General features: G+C 50.2%; 4 protein-coding genes across 4 annotated transcripts; 1 reads left to right on the top strand and 3 right to left on the bottom strand.

Moving 5' to 3' along the window:
* Positions 1 to 812: 812 nt before the first annotated feature.
* LTR84_010946 (uncharacterized protein) lies at positions 813 to 2,720 on the bottom strand (the record flags this gene model as incomplete). Its single annotated transcript, XM_064854479.1, has 5 exons — positions 813 to 1,183; positions 1,233 to 1,945; positions 1,998 to 2,480; positions 2,530 to 2,607; positions 2,662 to 2,720. The coding sequence occupies 5 exons, from the start codon at positions 2,718 to 2,720 to the stop codon at positions 813 to 815; spliced, it is 1,704 nt and encodes a 567-aa protein (XP_064709205.1).
* A 1,639-nt stretch (positions 2,721 to 4,359) lies between these two features.
* LTR84_010945 (uncharacterized protein) lies at positions 4,360 to 8,514 on the top strand (the record flags this gene model as incomplete). Its single annotated transcript, XM_064854478.1, has 1 exon — positions 4,360 to 8,514. The coding sequence occupies one exon, from the start codon at positions 4,360 to 4,362 to the stop codon at positions 8,512 to 8,514; it is 4,155 nt and encodes a 1,384-aa protein (XP_064709204.1).
* A 1,241-nt stretch (positions 8,515 to 9,755) lies between these two features.
* LTR84_010944 (uncharacterized protein) lies at positions 9,756 to 11,035 on the bottom strand (the record flags this gene model as incomplete). The annotated part of the gene is made up of 2 exons (XM_064854477.1): positions 9,756 to 10,568; positions 10,622 to 11,035. The coding sequence occupies 2 exons, from the start codon at positions 11,033 to 11,035 to the stop codon at positions 9,756 to 9,758; spliced, it is 1,227 nt and encodes a 408-aa protein (XP_064709203.1).
* A 596-nt stretch (positions 11,036 to 11,631) lies between these two features.
* On the bottom strand, positions 11,632 to 13,751 carry LTR84_010943 (uncharacterized protein; the record flags this gene model as incomplete). Its single annotated transcript, XM_064854476.1, has 5 exons — positions 11,632 to 12,442; positions 12,491 to 12,887; positions 12,934 to 13,464; positions 13,515 to 13,715; positions 13,748 to 13,751. 5 exons carry the CDS (start codon positions 13,749 to 13,751, stop codon positions 11,632 to 11,634), a joined length of 1,944 nt encoding a protein of 647 aa, XP_064709202.1.
* Between the last annotated feature and the right edge of the window lie 768 nt (positions 13,752 to 14,519).

Here is a 14,519-nt window from a genome sequence, read left to right as displayed (position 1 = left end):
TGCCAAAGGGTTTGTTACACGGATGGATGATTTGCAGGTGCGCAAGTGTGAGCGCAGGTCGAGTCGGAAAGGGCGAAGCGAGGCAGGTGGGGACAGCGAGTGACAGGCGCGTGGGAGAGGGTTGTGACAAAGTGGTCCAATAATGCGAATGTGGAATTCAACAAAGAAGACGAAGGGAGAGGATAGCGGGCGAGGTCTGCATCATCTCAATCTAAGGTTCTTTGTTGCTGGGCCCAAAGTAGTGGGAGAATACGGAAGGTGAGGCACAGAATAATGAGGCGAGATAGTGGTGGAGGTAGTAATGGCGATTAGCGGTGGTAGGGAAGTCACGTTCGAAGTCGGTGCACAGACAACGCAGGTGCAGTTGAGAGCCTGAGCACGGATGAAGATAATCCGATATCCGATATCCAGAGTACAAACCACCCCCAACCTGAACGTTGACTAGTCTCATTATTTCTCCAGGAATGACTAACAGCCTGAAGACCTGCAAAATCATCGGCCTAAAGCTTCGTCTTTCTTGGTATGGCTATAGCGTATTTCGGATCCTTCCATGAGGAGGCTACCTAATTTCTACCCAACATGACACGAGTAATGTCTGGCTCAAACCCTTGAATCCTTCGATTTCATTTTTATATGTATACCCACTAAGAGCAACCCCAAAGGAAAATTAGGCCACGATCCCAGGTCCAGCGAAGCGTAGTCCTTTTGTGCATCCCTTGGCTGGCAATTCAATCCAGGCTACGTGCCTCTAGTCTATAAGTCGTCGTGATTGTGCGGTACTTGATCCCACTTCTCCCTTCTCTAAGCACGCACTAGTCTTCATCTTGCCCGATCTTACCATACTGCCCCCGTCCTCGACTGTCTTGACGGGTTCTCGAGACCATGCGTCCAATCCATCCACCGAGGCCTTCATTGTTCTCGTCCCGGCCTCGAGGACGGCCATTCGAATCCAGTTGGACATCCGGTGGATCGATGTCAAGCCCAGGAATCGCGGAATCCGCTGAAAACATTCCAGGTCGCGGTGAACCCCCTCGGATATCGATCGATGACGGTGAGCCAATACCCATCAATGGCCCTTGTTCCGCCTGGGTGGCTGGTGTGGGCATTGCTGTTGTAGCATCGCCAAACAAGGCGTTCATATCCTCTAGTCGCACATTGGCGGTTTCTGGGTAGACGAAATAGACTAAAGCATGTTAGAGCCTGTGCAGGAACTCTGATCTCAGACCACTTACCAAGTACAAAGCTGACAGCACAAAAAAACGCATGTACCAAATATAGGCGCCATTTGATCGCTCCTTGAAGCACCGGTGTAAGTTCTCCAACCAGAAAGTTGAATGCCCAGTTGCTTGCAGTACTCAAGCTCGCACCCTTAGCTCGAATGCTGAGAGGAAGAATCTCCGGTGGGTAAAGCCATGGAATTGGTCCCCAGCTTGCTCCAAACGCGGCATTGTAGATCATCACAAACACCACCACCATCGTTGGTGTCAGCTTGACATCAATAAATATAAAGTAGGAGATGAGTGAGAGCGAAATGATCATTGCCACCGCACCGGAGAGCAGGATCGGTCGTCGACCCCATCGGTCTACTACATACCATGGAGGAATAGTCGATCCTAAGTATGTGATGGCGTTGATACCGGTCATCAAGATCGCATCCCGACCGACCCACCCGGCCGATTCGAAAACCAGTGGCGCATAATACGAGATGACGTTGATCCCATTCAATTGCGCAAATGCTTGAGCTGACATGGCAATGAAGACTCTGCGATAATACCTCTTGAACATATCCCCATAGGAGCGCTCTCCTTCTTGGCGTTGGATAAGGACGTTCATTTTGATCTCTCGATATTCCTGTCGCGCTTTCGGGTTGTGGATGTCTCCTTTTCCATACAAATTGGCAATGACAATAATGCCCTCTTCATCATGATCATTGTCAAGAAGCCATCTGCAAGAAAGGTTAGTTATTTTCTATTTATGTCTCTCACACAGAACCATACCGAGGTGATTCACAAATGATCAAGCTTCCGAATCCAAGCAAGGCACCCATGAAGCATTGCATCAGGAGTGGCAGTCGCCACGAAATGTCACTTTGAATGAAACTGCAGAAGTAATCCACCCACACACTGGCCGCATACCCAGTGATGTTGCCCGTAAACTCGATACAGGCCAATTTGCCGCGGTTGTGCGGCGGGCTAATCTCAGATTGATAGACAGGCACGATTGTGGAAAGAGCACCCACCCCGAACCCTGCGATTAGTCTTCCTACCATCATCATAGGCATACCATTCGCAAATGTTTGGCACATGCCACCAACAAAGAAGATCATGGAGCCGTAAAGGATGGTTCTCCGTCTACCAATGATATCGCCAATACGACCAACACAAAGTGAAGAGATGAAGGCTCCGACTTCGAGAATGGCGACCATAGTACCAACCTCGGCCGGGCCTGGTTGGTTAAAATAGTCTCTGAAAAAAGGACCCCTACACATTGTCAGCTCAAACCTCCAAACAGGACAGGAAAGACACATACGTGATGATGCCCGACATTACGCCCTGATCATAGCCAAAGAGGAACACTCCCAAAGATACAAATACACTTGTGAAATACCTGAGATTCTGTAAGTCGAGTTCTGATTTAGCGTGCAAAATTGAAGTCTCTCACAGTAAAGGCTTGCCAACAAGACCCTTGGTCCGGGCAGTCTGAGGGTCGTTGGGAGCCATGATAAGAGCCAGCAGCCGTTCGATATTGCTTATATGCCTTTGTGAAGGTTCTGGTATATATATAGCCTCCTTGTCAATTCCCCCGGATCCTTGTCCTTTCTCAAGATGGTCTGGATGGAAATCGACCTTTTTCCTCCTTCCCCCACCTTGACCGTGGCGGTGGCCCTTGAGGCTCTGCCCTTGCCGCGTTAGAGGATCAAGCTCGATTCGAAGAGGATCCTCGTCGTTGGCTAGTTGTTCAGCAAGATCTCCGGTGTCACTCCAAAGCGAGAAGTCGTCCGACTCTGCACTTGAAGAACGGGACTGGCGCCGATGGCTTTCGCCTTTTTCGTTCTGGACGGAAGAATACACGGCGGATGGTTGGCTTGTGAAATCTGAGCGGGATCGTGAGGACTGCGATCGGTGGTGGAGGAAAGATTGGGGAAACTGGCGAGGAGAAGGAATCTTTGCGGCGATATAGGGACAGTCGTCCGACTGACCCTCCCTCAAACTCAAAGGGGTAGAGAATAAGAGTGGAAGTGACTACTCAAACCTCGTGCCCAGTTACGAGTAGGAGCATCGATCGAGGTGTGGACAGAAGAGGTGCAAATGCAGGTGGGTCAAGTGCACAGGTTGGATGGTAGGTGGAAGAGTCGGGCCTCAGGTTCAACGATCAGAAGCAGAGCGGAGAGGGTCGGTCGGTTGAGGTGCTATGACATGTCATGGAGCATTGGTAGTAGTAAATAATAGGCGAAACCAAGGTTTTGGTATGGACGGATACGTATCAGCAACTTGAACCCCAGTCGGTGGAAAAGCGGAGCATGGGCAGATAGCGATCAATGTGGTAGCCTGTTGGTGTACTCGTAGAAGCGTCGAAGAGATTGCAGAATAAGGGTCTAAGTCGGGTACTAGTAGTGCATGCAAGGACAAGAATTGGAGATGATGAATATCCGTCAATTGTCGTGGTGAATTGAAGGACAGATTTGGTTTACAGGCAGCTGGAAGCTTGGTGTTGGAGAGATGGATATGGGATAGGAACAGGAATGGGGTAGCGCCCACTGGAGTATTCAGATAGGGCGATAGGCGAGGTCATAGGCATACGACTCCATCTCTTAGGGATGAGGGGAAGCCCAGGGCGCCCAGGAGTCAGTAAGAGTTGGGCCAACTGCCGTCTAAGTTCTGTTCAACTGGTTAAAATGATAGGCTTTGGCTGCTGGGGTTTGGTCAGTGCCCAAAAACACCGTCTTACTGACACGTTGATCAAACCCAGAGCACATCCCACGTGACCTCGTCACCCGCTCGAATCTCGGTGCTCTCTCGTTGGCTGCTGCGCATCCACCCCTCAAACTTTTCTTTCACTACCACATATTTTGACTGAACCACCAGGCCAGAATGACTCGGAGTCGAACACAGGCCCCATGACTGTTGTTCCAGGATCAACCTCGATCCATCAAAACACCTCGAACAGATCGTGTGATCTTTCGGTTTCGTCTTCTGCATACCGGCTAAGACTTTGACCAGACCCCAATCTGAGTCAGATCCCATCGCTGCAGACCAGGCTGTTTCACGTGCATTGCACCAGGCGATGATCAAAACCAATTGCCACCGGTAAACGTAGTAAACAACGCTTGAGCTTTTCAATCAACCAACGTTGTCGACCATGGCTACTCCAGCATCCCAGGTCAGTGTTGTACCAGGTTCTTCGGCCTTTTCCGATTTCCGTCGTCAGGCATTGGCTTCCCAAATCGGCGCCCAGGACGTTCAGGGACAATATATCCATTACATCGAGCTCACTGGCTCCTTGGACTCGGAGAGCAATGCTCTCATTGAGAAACTTCTGACCTATGGTGACAATGTCTTCCATGAGGAAAAAGAATCCAGTTCACACAAAGTCCTCCACGTTTTGCCCCGGTCTGGCACTATCTCCCCGTGGAGTACCAAAGCAACCAGCATTGCCCATGTCTGTGGACTCCGCAAGGTTGTTGGGAGAATAGAAAGAGGAGTCAAGATTACGGTCCAGCTCAAAGACGGATCTTCCCTGGATCCATCGACACTTGACTTCTTACATGATCGCATGACAGAAACCATTTCAGAGGGTGAACCTCAACTCGAACTCTTATTCCTTCATCAGGAAGCTGGTACACTGGGCACTTACGATCTATATAGCGACGGTAAATCCCCTACTCAGATCATTCAAGAGCTTAACGTACAGCTTGGCCTTGCCTTGGACGCTTCTGAGATACAGTATCTGGCCGAGGCATATTCTCACGACGGCCCCGTTCCGAGGAATCCCACAGATGTTGAGCTTTTCATGTTTGCTCAAGTCAATTCGGAACATTGCCGACATAAGATATTCAACGCGTCTTGGACAATTGATGGCCAACCCAAGACAAATTCTCTCTTTGGCATGATCAGAAACACTCACAAACAGACTCCTGAAGGAACCATCAGTGCCTATAGTGATAACGCGGCCGTGCTGAAAGGCAGTGAAGGGACTCATTGGGCACCTGATTTACACTCTGGCCAGTGGAAATCGACAAAGGAAATGGTGCATTTCCTCGCAAAGGTTGAGACTCACAACCACCCCACTGCGGTATCTCCTTTTCCAGGAGCTGCCACAGGATCGGGTGGTGAAATCAGAGATGAAGGTGCCACAGGTCGCGGTTCTAAACCTCAGGCAGGGCTTGCAGGGTTTTGTGTCTCTGATCTCCTTATTCCCGACCACCGTCAACCATGGGAACTCGATTACGGTAAACCTCATCATATCGCAAGCAGTTATGATATAATGCTCGAAGCACCATTAGGGAGTGCTGCCTTCAACAACGAATTTGGTCGACCTTGTATTGTCGGCTACTTCCGAACGTTGCTCACAGAAATGCAGACCGGAAAAGATTCAAGTGAGATCAGGGGTTATCACAAACCGATCATGATTGCAGGTGGCATCGGTGTCGTAAGACCACAGTTTGCCATCAAGGACCCGGCCCTCGTCAAAGAAGGCGCTTTTCTTATCGTGATGGGAGGCCCAGCAATGCTGATTGGTCTGGGAGGTGGTGCTGCTTCAAGTATTGCATCGGGAGAGGGATCCGCCGACCTCGACTTTGCAAGTGTTCAACGAGGCAACCCAGAGATGCAACGACGAGCGCAAGAAGTTATTGATGCTTGTGCGGCTCTCGGCTCCCAAAACCCAATCCTTTTCATTCACGATGTCGGAGCAGGTGGTCTGTCAAATGCTCTACCAGAATTGGCCAAAGATTCAGGTGTTGGCGCTGACTTTGAGCTTCGTGAAGTCGACTGTGCTGACAAAAGCATGAGTCCTCTACAAATATGGTGCTGCGAAGCTCAAGAAAGATACGTTCTGGCAGTTGCACAAGAGGGGATGAACCGATTCAAATCTATTGCTAAGCGTGAGCGCTGCGAGATTTCTGTGGTTGGTCGAGCTACCAATCAACAAACCATCAAACTTACAGACCGCTTCAACCCTGCAACAGATGGGCGACAAGATCCTATCGATCTTCCAATGGATGTACTTTTCGGGAAGCCCCCAAAGATGACTCGAGATGTCACTTCTCGCAAAGTGAATCTCCCTGGATTCGATACTAGCTTGAGCTTGTATGTTCCACAGGCATCGACAGATGGCCTGCTTGAAGAAGCAATAACTAGAGTTCTGCAAATGCCTGCCGTTGGTTCGAAGTCATTTTTAATCACGATTGGTGACAGAACTGTCGGTGGTATGGTAGCCCGAGATCAGATGGTCGGCCCCTGGCAGGTGCCCGTATCGAACGTTGGTGTCACAGCGACATCGCTCACTGCGGGTATCAAGACTGGTACTGCCAAAGCAATGGGAGAAAAACCGACTCTTGCCTTGATCTCTCCTGCTGCCTCTGCGCGCATGGCAGTTGCGGAGTCGCTCATGAATCTCACAGCTGCCGACCTTCCGGATCGTTTGTCGCAGGTTAAACTGTCTGCAAATTGGATGTCTGCAACCAGTCATCCTGGAGAAGGGGCCGCAATATACGAGGCTGTCGAAACCCTGGGAATGGATTTGTGCCCAAAACTCGGCATTTCAATTCCTGTTGGCAAAGACTCAATGTCAATGAAGATGAAATGGCAAGACTCGGAATCCAAAGAAGCAAAGGAAGTCACTGCGCCTTTGTCCTTGGTCGTCACTGCATTTGCCCCCGTTCTCGATATCAAGAAGACATGGACTCCACAACTACGCCGGTATAGTGAAGTAGGCGAATCCACCTTGTTCTTCGTTGATCTCGGGCTTGCACATCGTGCCATGGGAGGTTCAATCCTCGCTCAGGCCTTCAAACAGATTGGAGATGAATCGCCCAATATCCGTTCAGTGAGTCTGTTCCAGGACTTCTTTGACGCTACACAACAGCTACACGAGCAAGATCTCGTATTGGCATACCACGACCGCAGTGATGGTGGTCTTTTCACCACTCTCGCTGAAATGTCATTCGCTGGTCGCTGTGGAATTGAAATTATGATCAACGAAATCTGTCCATCACCAAAATTGCCGGATGTCATCTCTTCCCTCTTCAACGAGGAACTCGGTGCCGTTTTCCAGGTTCGCAAGGAGGATGAGAATCGCTTCAAAGCCTGTTTCGCCACTTGCGGGCCACCACCAGGTCTCATTTTCAAGATCGGTCGTGTCTCGACGAAATCAACTCAACAGAATATGGCAATCTACCATGGAGGCAAACTCGTCTACCGTGCAACTCGAGGTGAGCTTCAACAGAAATGGGCGAATACTTCATACTGGATGCAGCGAGCTCGTGACAATCCACTCTGTGCTGACCAGGAGTACGAGTCAATCCTTGATGATGGCAATCCCGGCATCTCCTATCATCTCACATATAAGCCGAAGGAAAATATCAACACCTACAAGACTTCGGTTATCAACTACGTGCGACCCACGGCACGACCTCGGGTGGCCATTCTGAGGGACCAAGGCAGCAACAGTCATGCTGAGATGGCATTCGCCTTCGAACAAGCCGGCTTCACCACTGTCGACGTGCACATGTCCGACATACTAGATCCGAAACCACATCAGACTCACCTTGGACTCGATCACGACCTCTCGTCCTTCACTGGCCTGGCTCTAGTCGGTGGATTCAGCTTTGGCGATTGCCTCGGCGCGGGACAAGGCTGGGCGAAATCCATCCTCTTCCACCCGGTAACGCGTCGGAAGTTCCAAGACTTCTTCAACCGCACCGACACCTTCACACTCGGCGTCTGCAACGGATGTCAAGTACTGAGCAAACTCAAGGAACTGATCCCCGGCGCGGAGAAGTGGCCTTCATACGAAGGCAATGAGAGCGAACGGTATGAAGGGCGCGTGGCGATGGTAAGGATCTCGGACCCACCAGCATCCTCAGGCATGGCGCCCTCCGTCTTCTTCCACGGCATGGCCGGTACCGCTCTGCCCATCGCAGTCGCGCACGGGGAGGGCCGGGCCAGCTTCGTCTCGAGTTCCAGCGAGGGCTCCTCCTCCGCCAGCACGCGCAAAGCACAGGACGCAGCGCTCGCACACGACTTTGCGGCCTCGCACCTCGCCCCGATCCGATATGTCGACAACAAGACCCTCTCCCCTACCACCGCATATCCATACAATCCAAACGGCAGCCCTGAGGGTATTGCAGGCATGCGCAGCGTCGACGGTCGTGTGCTTGCCCTCATGCCGCATCCTGAGCGGACTGTCCTGGGCGGTGTGGGCAGCTATATTCCCGATGGCAAGGCCGAGGAATGGGGTGAGTACGGCCCATGGGCGAGATTGTTCCAGAGCGCGAGAAGATGGGTTGGTTAGTGGTGGCATAATGAGAAGCATTTCCCAGAGTGACTGCCAATATGGTTGCACGACGGATAAAAACAAATGCCGATCATATACTCCAACATCATTGCCACATGGCTTGCGATGTTTGAGATGTGATTACGAGATGTTTCTTTTTTTTCTTCATGGATGACCTTGATCCAGTGTTGCAAAACACAGCTCCATAGATGATTGTCGTACGCTTTACCGCATTGTGATAGACTTTCAAGGTATTCTATAAGAGCAAGAAGCAAGAATCCGATTTAATATGAGCAACTAGCTAAAACTTCGTCCTCCATCCCTCCCACGGTACATTGTGACCCCGTCAGCTTAGCTAGTTAGGCACAGAGACGCAAGCCATCACATGGAAGCCCATGGCAGCGGATATTGTCGCGGAGCAGATTTTCCGTCGCGTTCGCTTCTAACTAACCGACTTGGCAAAGAGGCGGAGAGATTGATTGTTTCCACTCTTGGTGACCTCCTTAGGTACTCAGCTCGGTAGTATGAATATTTCCTGCACCGAAGGTAGGCTCGATCGGGTAGGGACAGAGCGAGGATTAACTAACTAGATTGACATGGTCTTGAGTTCGTTGTGGGCAATTGAAGGTCTCCCCTCGATTTGATTTTGAGTATATCTATTTTGATAAATTCGTTCTGGAATCTATGCATTCAATGATAGACCTCTTCAGGTGCTACTATCGTTAGGCTCTGTCAACACCAGAATGGTGCTTAGTGGCGCAGTACTTTGTACTTGTCCTATCCAAGTCTGTCAAATACTCCTTCCGAGCCATCTTTGCCATGCTCCTGCCATTCCCGATACGTTTTGGTGGTCGCAGAAATCTCGAATGTGTGTATGTACAAATATGTACAACCTCGCAGCGACAATCACATCATAACTCATAACATCATCGAGCTGCATTGTTGACGGCCAGATTGTCGGGTACTCATGTGAGCGAAAGCATGAACTTGGTACGATGCGTGGGATGAGTGCGCTGGAGTGCAATTCTGGACAATGCAATGGAGAAGTCCAGACTCAACCGGAAGAGCAGATGACTTTCCCTGTCTGCACAATGTTGTGAGCTGGGAGTAATGTCAACTTCTGGGCCTTTTTCCTTGGTGGACCAAAGATCCCGCTTCAGATCGCTCCCGGACACGGCCGTTATGGCCAGTGATCTGCAGACTAGCATTTTCAGCTGGTAAGAAACAAAACAAGGCCATATTTAGACCTCATTCCCTCTTTAAGCGTAGAACAGAACGTTTCCCTCAAACAGCCTTCTCGCGGTCCTCGAGACAACACATCGCTCAAGAGCATCCTGGCCTTGTAGATGTACGCCTACGGGGATCTGTCCACTTCGATGTCCAATCACTATCGTCTTGGGAGACTGTGAGGCTTGCTTTGTTGACTCGACTCCGAAGCTGTTAAGGAGCTTCTCGCTGCTACAATGTTTGTACGCGACGGTACCCTCGATGCAGGAGGCACCGGCAAGACATACCGCGCCGGTGAGTTGGACGCTGGGGTGGATCTGGCCCATGCTCATGGAGAGAACAGAAATATCGGGTGTGGACTGAACCTTTCCATTGCCGTTCATTGTGTTTGGCGGTGACACCATCATAATCTTTGGCGTTCCACGTGTCAGAGCAGCTTGCTCGGTGGTGTCTGCCAATCCCATCATGACCGCACCTTCCCGTCGGATGTCCTCAATGGTTTCCAGCCACTCCTTGGAGCCTTGAACGAATTTCGATGGTAAAGTTTGGGCATCGACGACGACGAATGGATTTGCAGCGTCAATCAGAGTGGCTTGGACGCTAAATGAGTCTTCTAAGGCCGTCGGGTCTTCGACTATGATTCTGTCTTCGGTGCGTCCAGTTGGGAACAGCTTTCCAGTCATCGAGCCAGCAGGGTCGACGAAGGCTACCTTGATCTCGGCCCCTGGGTCTGAAACACCTGCCATTTGATAATCGCCTTGCTCGAGCAAGAACCCTTGCTCGTCCACAGCGACTGTTTCTACCAGGACACGCCCAGTATTTGTATTTAAAATTCGAACGTCAACCTATGCGAGGTTAGTGTCTCAGTTGGTCGAGGTTTTTGGAAAGAGGCACATACATGTGTCTGGCCCGGCTTTGCTTGAACCATCCCTTCTTCAACGGCGTAGGGACCAACACCACTGGCAATATTGCCACAGTTTCCGCTATAGTCGATTTTCTGCTTGCCAACTGCGACCTGTGCAAACGTATATTCAACATCGATCCCAGGTGCTCTAGAAGGTGATACAATGGCGACTTTGGACGTCGTCGAGGTTGCTCCACCGATACCATTGAGTTGGCGAGGGTCACCGTTTCTGGAGCCCATGGCTGCTAGAATCCATGGTGACCAGGCTTCTTGTTGATTTGGGAGGTATTTACGGTGAATAAAAAGACCCTTCGATGTACCGGCCCTCATCCATGTTGCCGGGAGGACTTGTCGCTTTCTGTTGGCTTGCACCAAGAATGGCGGGGGAGAATCGGGCTTTGTGATCATTGTTTCAGTCGGTATAATGAGCTGGGCAAATCCTCGAGTTCTGGTAACACAGAGGTTTGAAGGAATGGTAGTTGAGGATAGTCCAAGTAGGGGAAGGCGTGGCATCTATGACGAATATAATTGATATGCTCACTTGCTGATGCTCTGTCTGTTGGAAACGTTCGATGTCATGTTAGTGTATTACTATAGCAAACATATATAATCACAATCCGGAAGTCCTCATCGTGGAGACCCCGAACAATAAACCACGCAATTTCGTATGGCGATAGCATACCGTGCGGGTCCGGTGGGTAAGATAGGACTGGGGCATCAAAACACTCAAGGCTATGAAGTGCCCGTCGCCATCGTCGGATCAGGGATTGATCCTTCAACCAGTGTCCATTGCCGCGGAAAGTGGGAGGCTCCTTAGTTGGACCATCTGGTCTTCCTATTCCATCGGTTGTCGTACCCGCGGATGTTGTTCAGTGACGGAAAGACTCTGATTGGCTCGAAAAGGCCGGAGCAATGACCGAGTTTTCTCCACTGGAGATCATTTCTCCAGCCTTGAGGGTTTGCTCCAGGGACATTGTCATCCTGGGACTACCCTTAGACCCGGGCTAAGAAGGATAAGCCGGCATCGAGAAGTCATCCAGCATTGACCCGTTGAAGCCGAACAGTAGATCATCGAACGCGAATGTTTGCGCCCCGAATTGATCATACCATACGCTATTTCCTTGCGGCTGGTTTGCTTGAAACATACCATTCCTGAAAGCCTCTGGACTCTGGTCTGGAAAAGCACTCTGGCCACTCGAATCGTCTGTGGGAGGCTGCTGGTTCATATAAGACGAGAAAGGAATGTTCGAATTACTTTCGTTATTAGGAACGAAGCTCTGAATGACTGCATCAATGTCAAGACCAGGCGAGAACCCATCGGGCCTCAAAGTTTCTTCGGCGAAATTATCTCCAGAAGCAAACTGCTCCAGTATTATAGGCTGCTGGCTTTCTGGCTCTGCTCCGAGGATATACGCCTGCGGATTGGCTGCAGCATTAGGAACCTCAACCTGAAGCCTTTTCATCAAGCCCTCAACAATGGTTTTAGCTCTTCGCGCAGCCCAGTTGGTTTCTTGATTGATGCTCAAAACTGCAACACAGGTGCTCAAGCTTCGGTGAGCATCCGAAGAAGAGGTTCTTTTCGAGGCAATCCGAACATGAATAGTGGCGCTGACGTATGTAGCGTACGAGATAAGGTAAGGCGCTCGTCTTACTGAGTATGCTTTATCGTAAACCCTTAGCAAACGCACGATTTGAGTGGCAGCAGTGGCGCAGGTGAGGAGAGAGTTGACAGATATTGATCGTGCAGTATTGTAGAGATGGCCATCCGCTACGAATGGCCGATGGAGTAGGATTAATAAGACATTGTACATTGCCCTATGGAAAGTCAGACCAGCATTCTAGCTGAAACATATCAGAACTTACGCCAGAGACAAGACATGTGGCGGTGGTGTCACCAAACGAGGCCTTAAGGGATCGAATTGTAGATGTGGCGCAAGTGATTGGTTCCAATTCTCCATTTTAGAGTGAAGATCATCGAGCATTTGTGTAAGATCACTGGAACTGCGGTCGAAGATTCGCTCGGCATATATGTTGTTGAGAATCTGGTTCATGATCCTGCACAACTCGCATAGTGCTGTGAAAGTGGAGACGCTGTACGCTGGCCCTCCTATGTGATCAGTGTGGCTGTCAGAGCCATATGCAAAAGGTGCCCAGTTCTCGTTCTCCTCGAATTTATCCAGGAAAGAGATCGGTACACTGGTATCGGCCTCCTGAAGACTGACAGGTCGGCCTTGATAAAGGCTCATAATCTTGTCTACCACTTATTGGGGTCAGCAAAGGTCCAATCTTTCGTACTGCAGGCTTACCAAATGCACCCCAAAAGACTCGCCGTCGAATCTCTTGATCTTCATGGGACAGACTACGAGCACTTGATAGCGTAGCTGCCTCAGCATGCAGCCCAAGGTCGATGATCATTCTAAATGCTAAGCCCGAGTACAACCATGCAGCACTTCTTTCATCACCCAAGGCGAATAGTGAATTGGCCATCACGAGCAGCGCCTGGATTGTGGTGATCTCGCTTCCATCTAGGGCATTGCCGAGAAGCTCCCTGACTCTTTGTCGAAATTTCCAGCCAGCGGTCCTAACATCATTGGGGTCTTTGCGCACCTCCAAACGAGTGCTGAACTTTGACGACCCATAAAATATGGCGTTTAGTAATATTTTGGAGAAGTAAGGTCCATTACAAGCCATATCTCTCATGAAAGCTGGTCGGTAGGTGATCAAAAAGGAGTGATGCTGTCGATTCCAATGAAGACTAAGCAAGTGCATTCCCAACTCGGGCTCAACGCCATCGAAGTCGAGTTTGTTATCCCTAAAGTTGATCACTTCCATTTGGCCTAAAAATGCTTTATTAGTAACTGGTTGCGTTGCTTTCAAGCGTTCTTACGTTGCAAGGAAGCTTCTGCCATCAATCCCTTTTCGACCCATTCGGGCGGGACAACTTCTCTCTTGGATCCTTTGCGATCGTAAACATTCTCCTCAAACAACGCGCTGGTCTGACCATGGTAACTGGAGGCTCCGTTGTCTGAGAAGATGATTCGAGCCACTGAGCGATTCGGAGTGGATTGATCTACAGTTGCTGCCGGCGCTGGGACACAAAACCAGTAAGCTATAGTCGACCCATCATTTGGATTCATTCTCACTGGTTAGCGAAGGACCTTCTCCGGGATGTTTGGCGTCATTGTTTCCAGCAGTTAGAATTTCATGTTCTTCGCTCAGAGCAGGCGTCGTGCCGCTCACATGCTTTTGTTGTTGTTGTTGCTGTGGTGGTATTGAAATTGTTCGTCGTTGTCGCTCCTCAGCACTACATTGTTAGTGGTTGGTGGTCACACTCATCGGCATGCGAACTGAATCTCACCGTGCAGCACGTCCATTTTGTGGATAAACGCAATCGTTTCCATATGTTTTGCAATTACTGCAGGTTGGCCTTTCGCTACTGCACCTAATCTACCACGCCAAACTTGTTGTTAGCTAGGTAGGTCCAGGGCGGAAAGTGGCATTGGAGGAGGTATGCTAACCTTCCTCCGTTTACAAAAAACGCATGCCTCGGATACGCGCTTCCGTGGCTTCCCTTTGGCGGTGGTAGCCTTGGGGCCAACAGTGACATCCATTTTGATATGCTTGCAATGGGTGGGATGAGTGAGGATGTTGAATCTTGCCGCGGGTAAAAACCCTTCCAGCGAGAACTGAAGATGCGGGGAATGGAGAGAGCTCGAGAGTGGTGACGGGACCTCTTTTACCGGGGCGTCTTGGCTTCCGTCCAAACTCCAGCTTTTAGCTTTTCACTCAGTAGACGACACTGGTACGGCCTTGATAATGCCTCTACGGATTTGAGATTTCCGTCATGAAGTACCTACTCGTAATGAAAAGCTTCATTCGTAGGTGGACGAAC

Source organism: Exophiala bonariae (assembly GCF_035927105.1).
Source record: "Exophiala bonariae strain CCFEE 5792 chromosome Unknown scaffold_5, whole genome shotgun sequence".
NCBI lineage: Eukaryota > Fungi > Ascomycota > Eurotiomycetes > Chaetothyriales > Herpotrichiellaceae > Exophiala > Exophiala bonariae.
The sequence above is the reverse complement of the archived record's forward strand: the minus strand, read 5'-3'. Positions and strand labels throughout refer to the sequence as shown.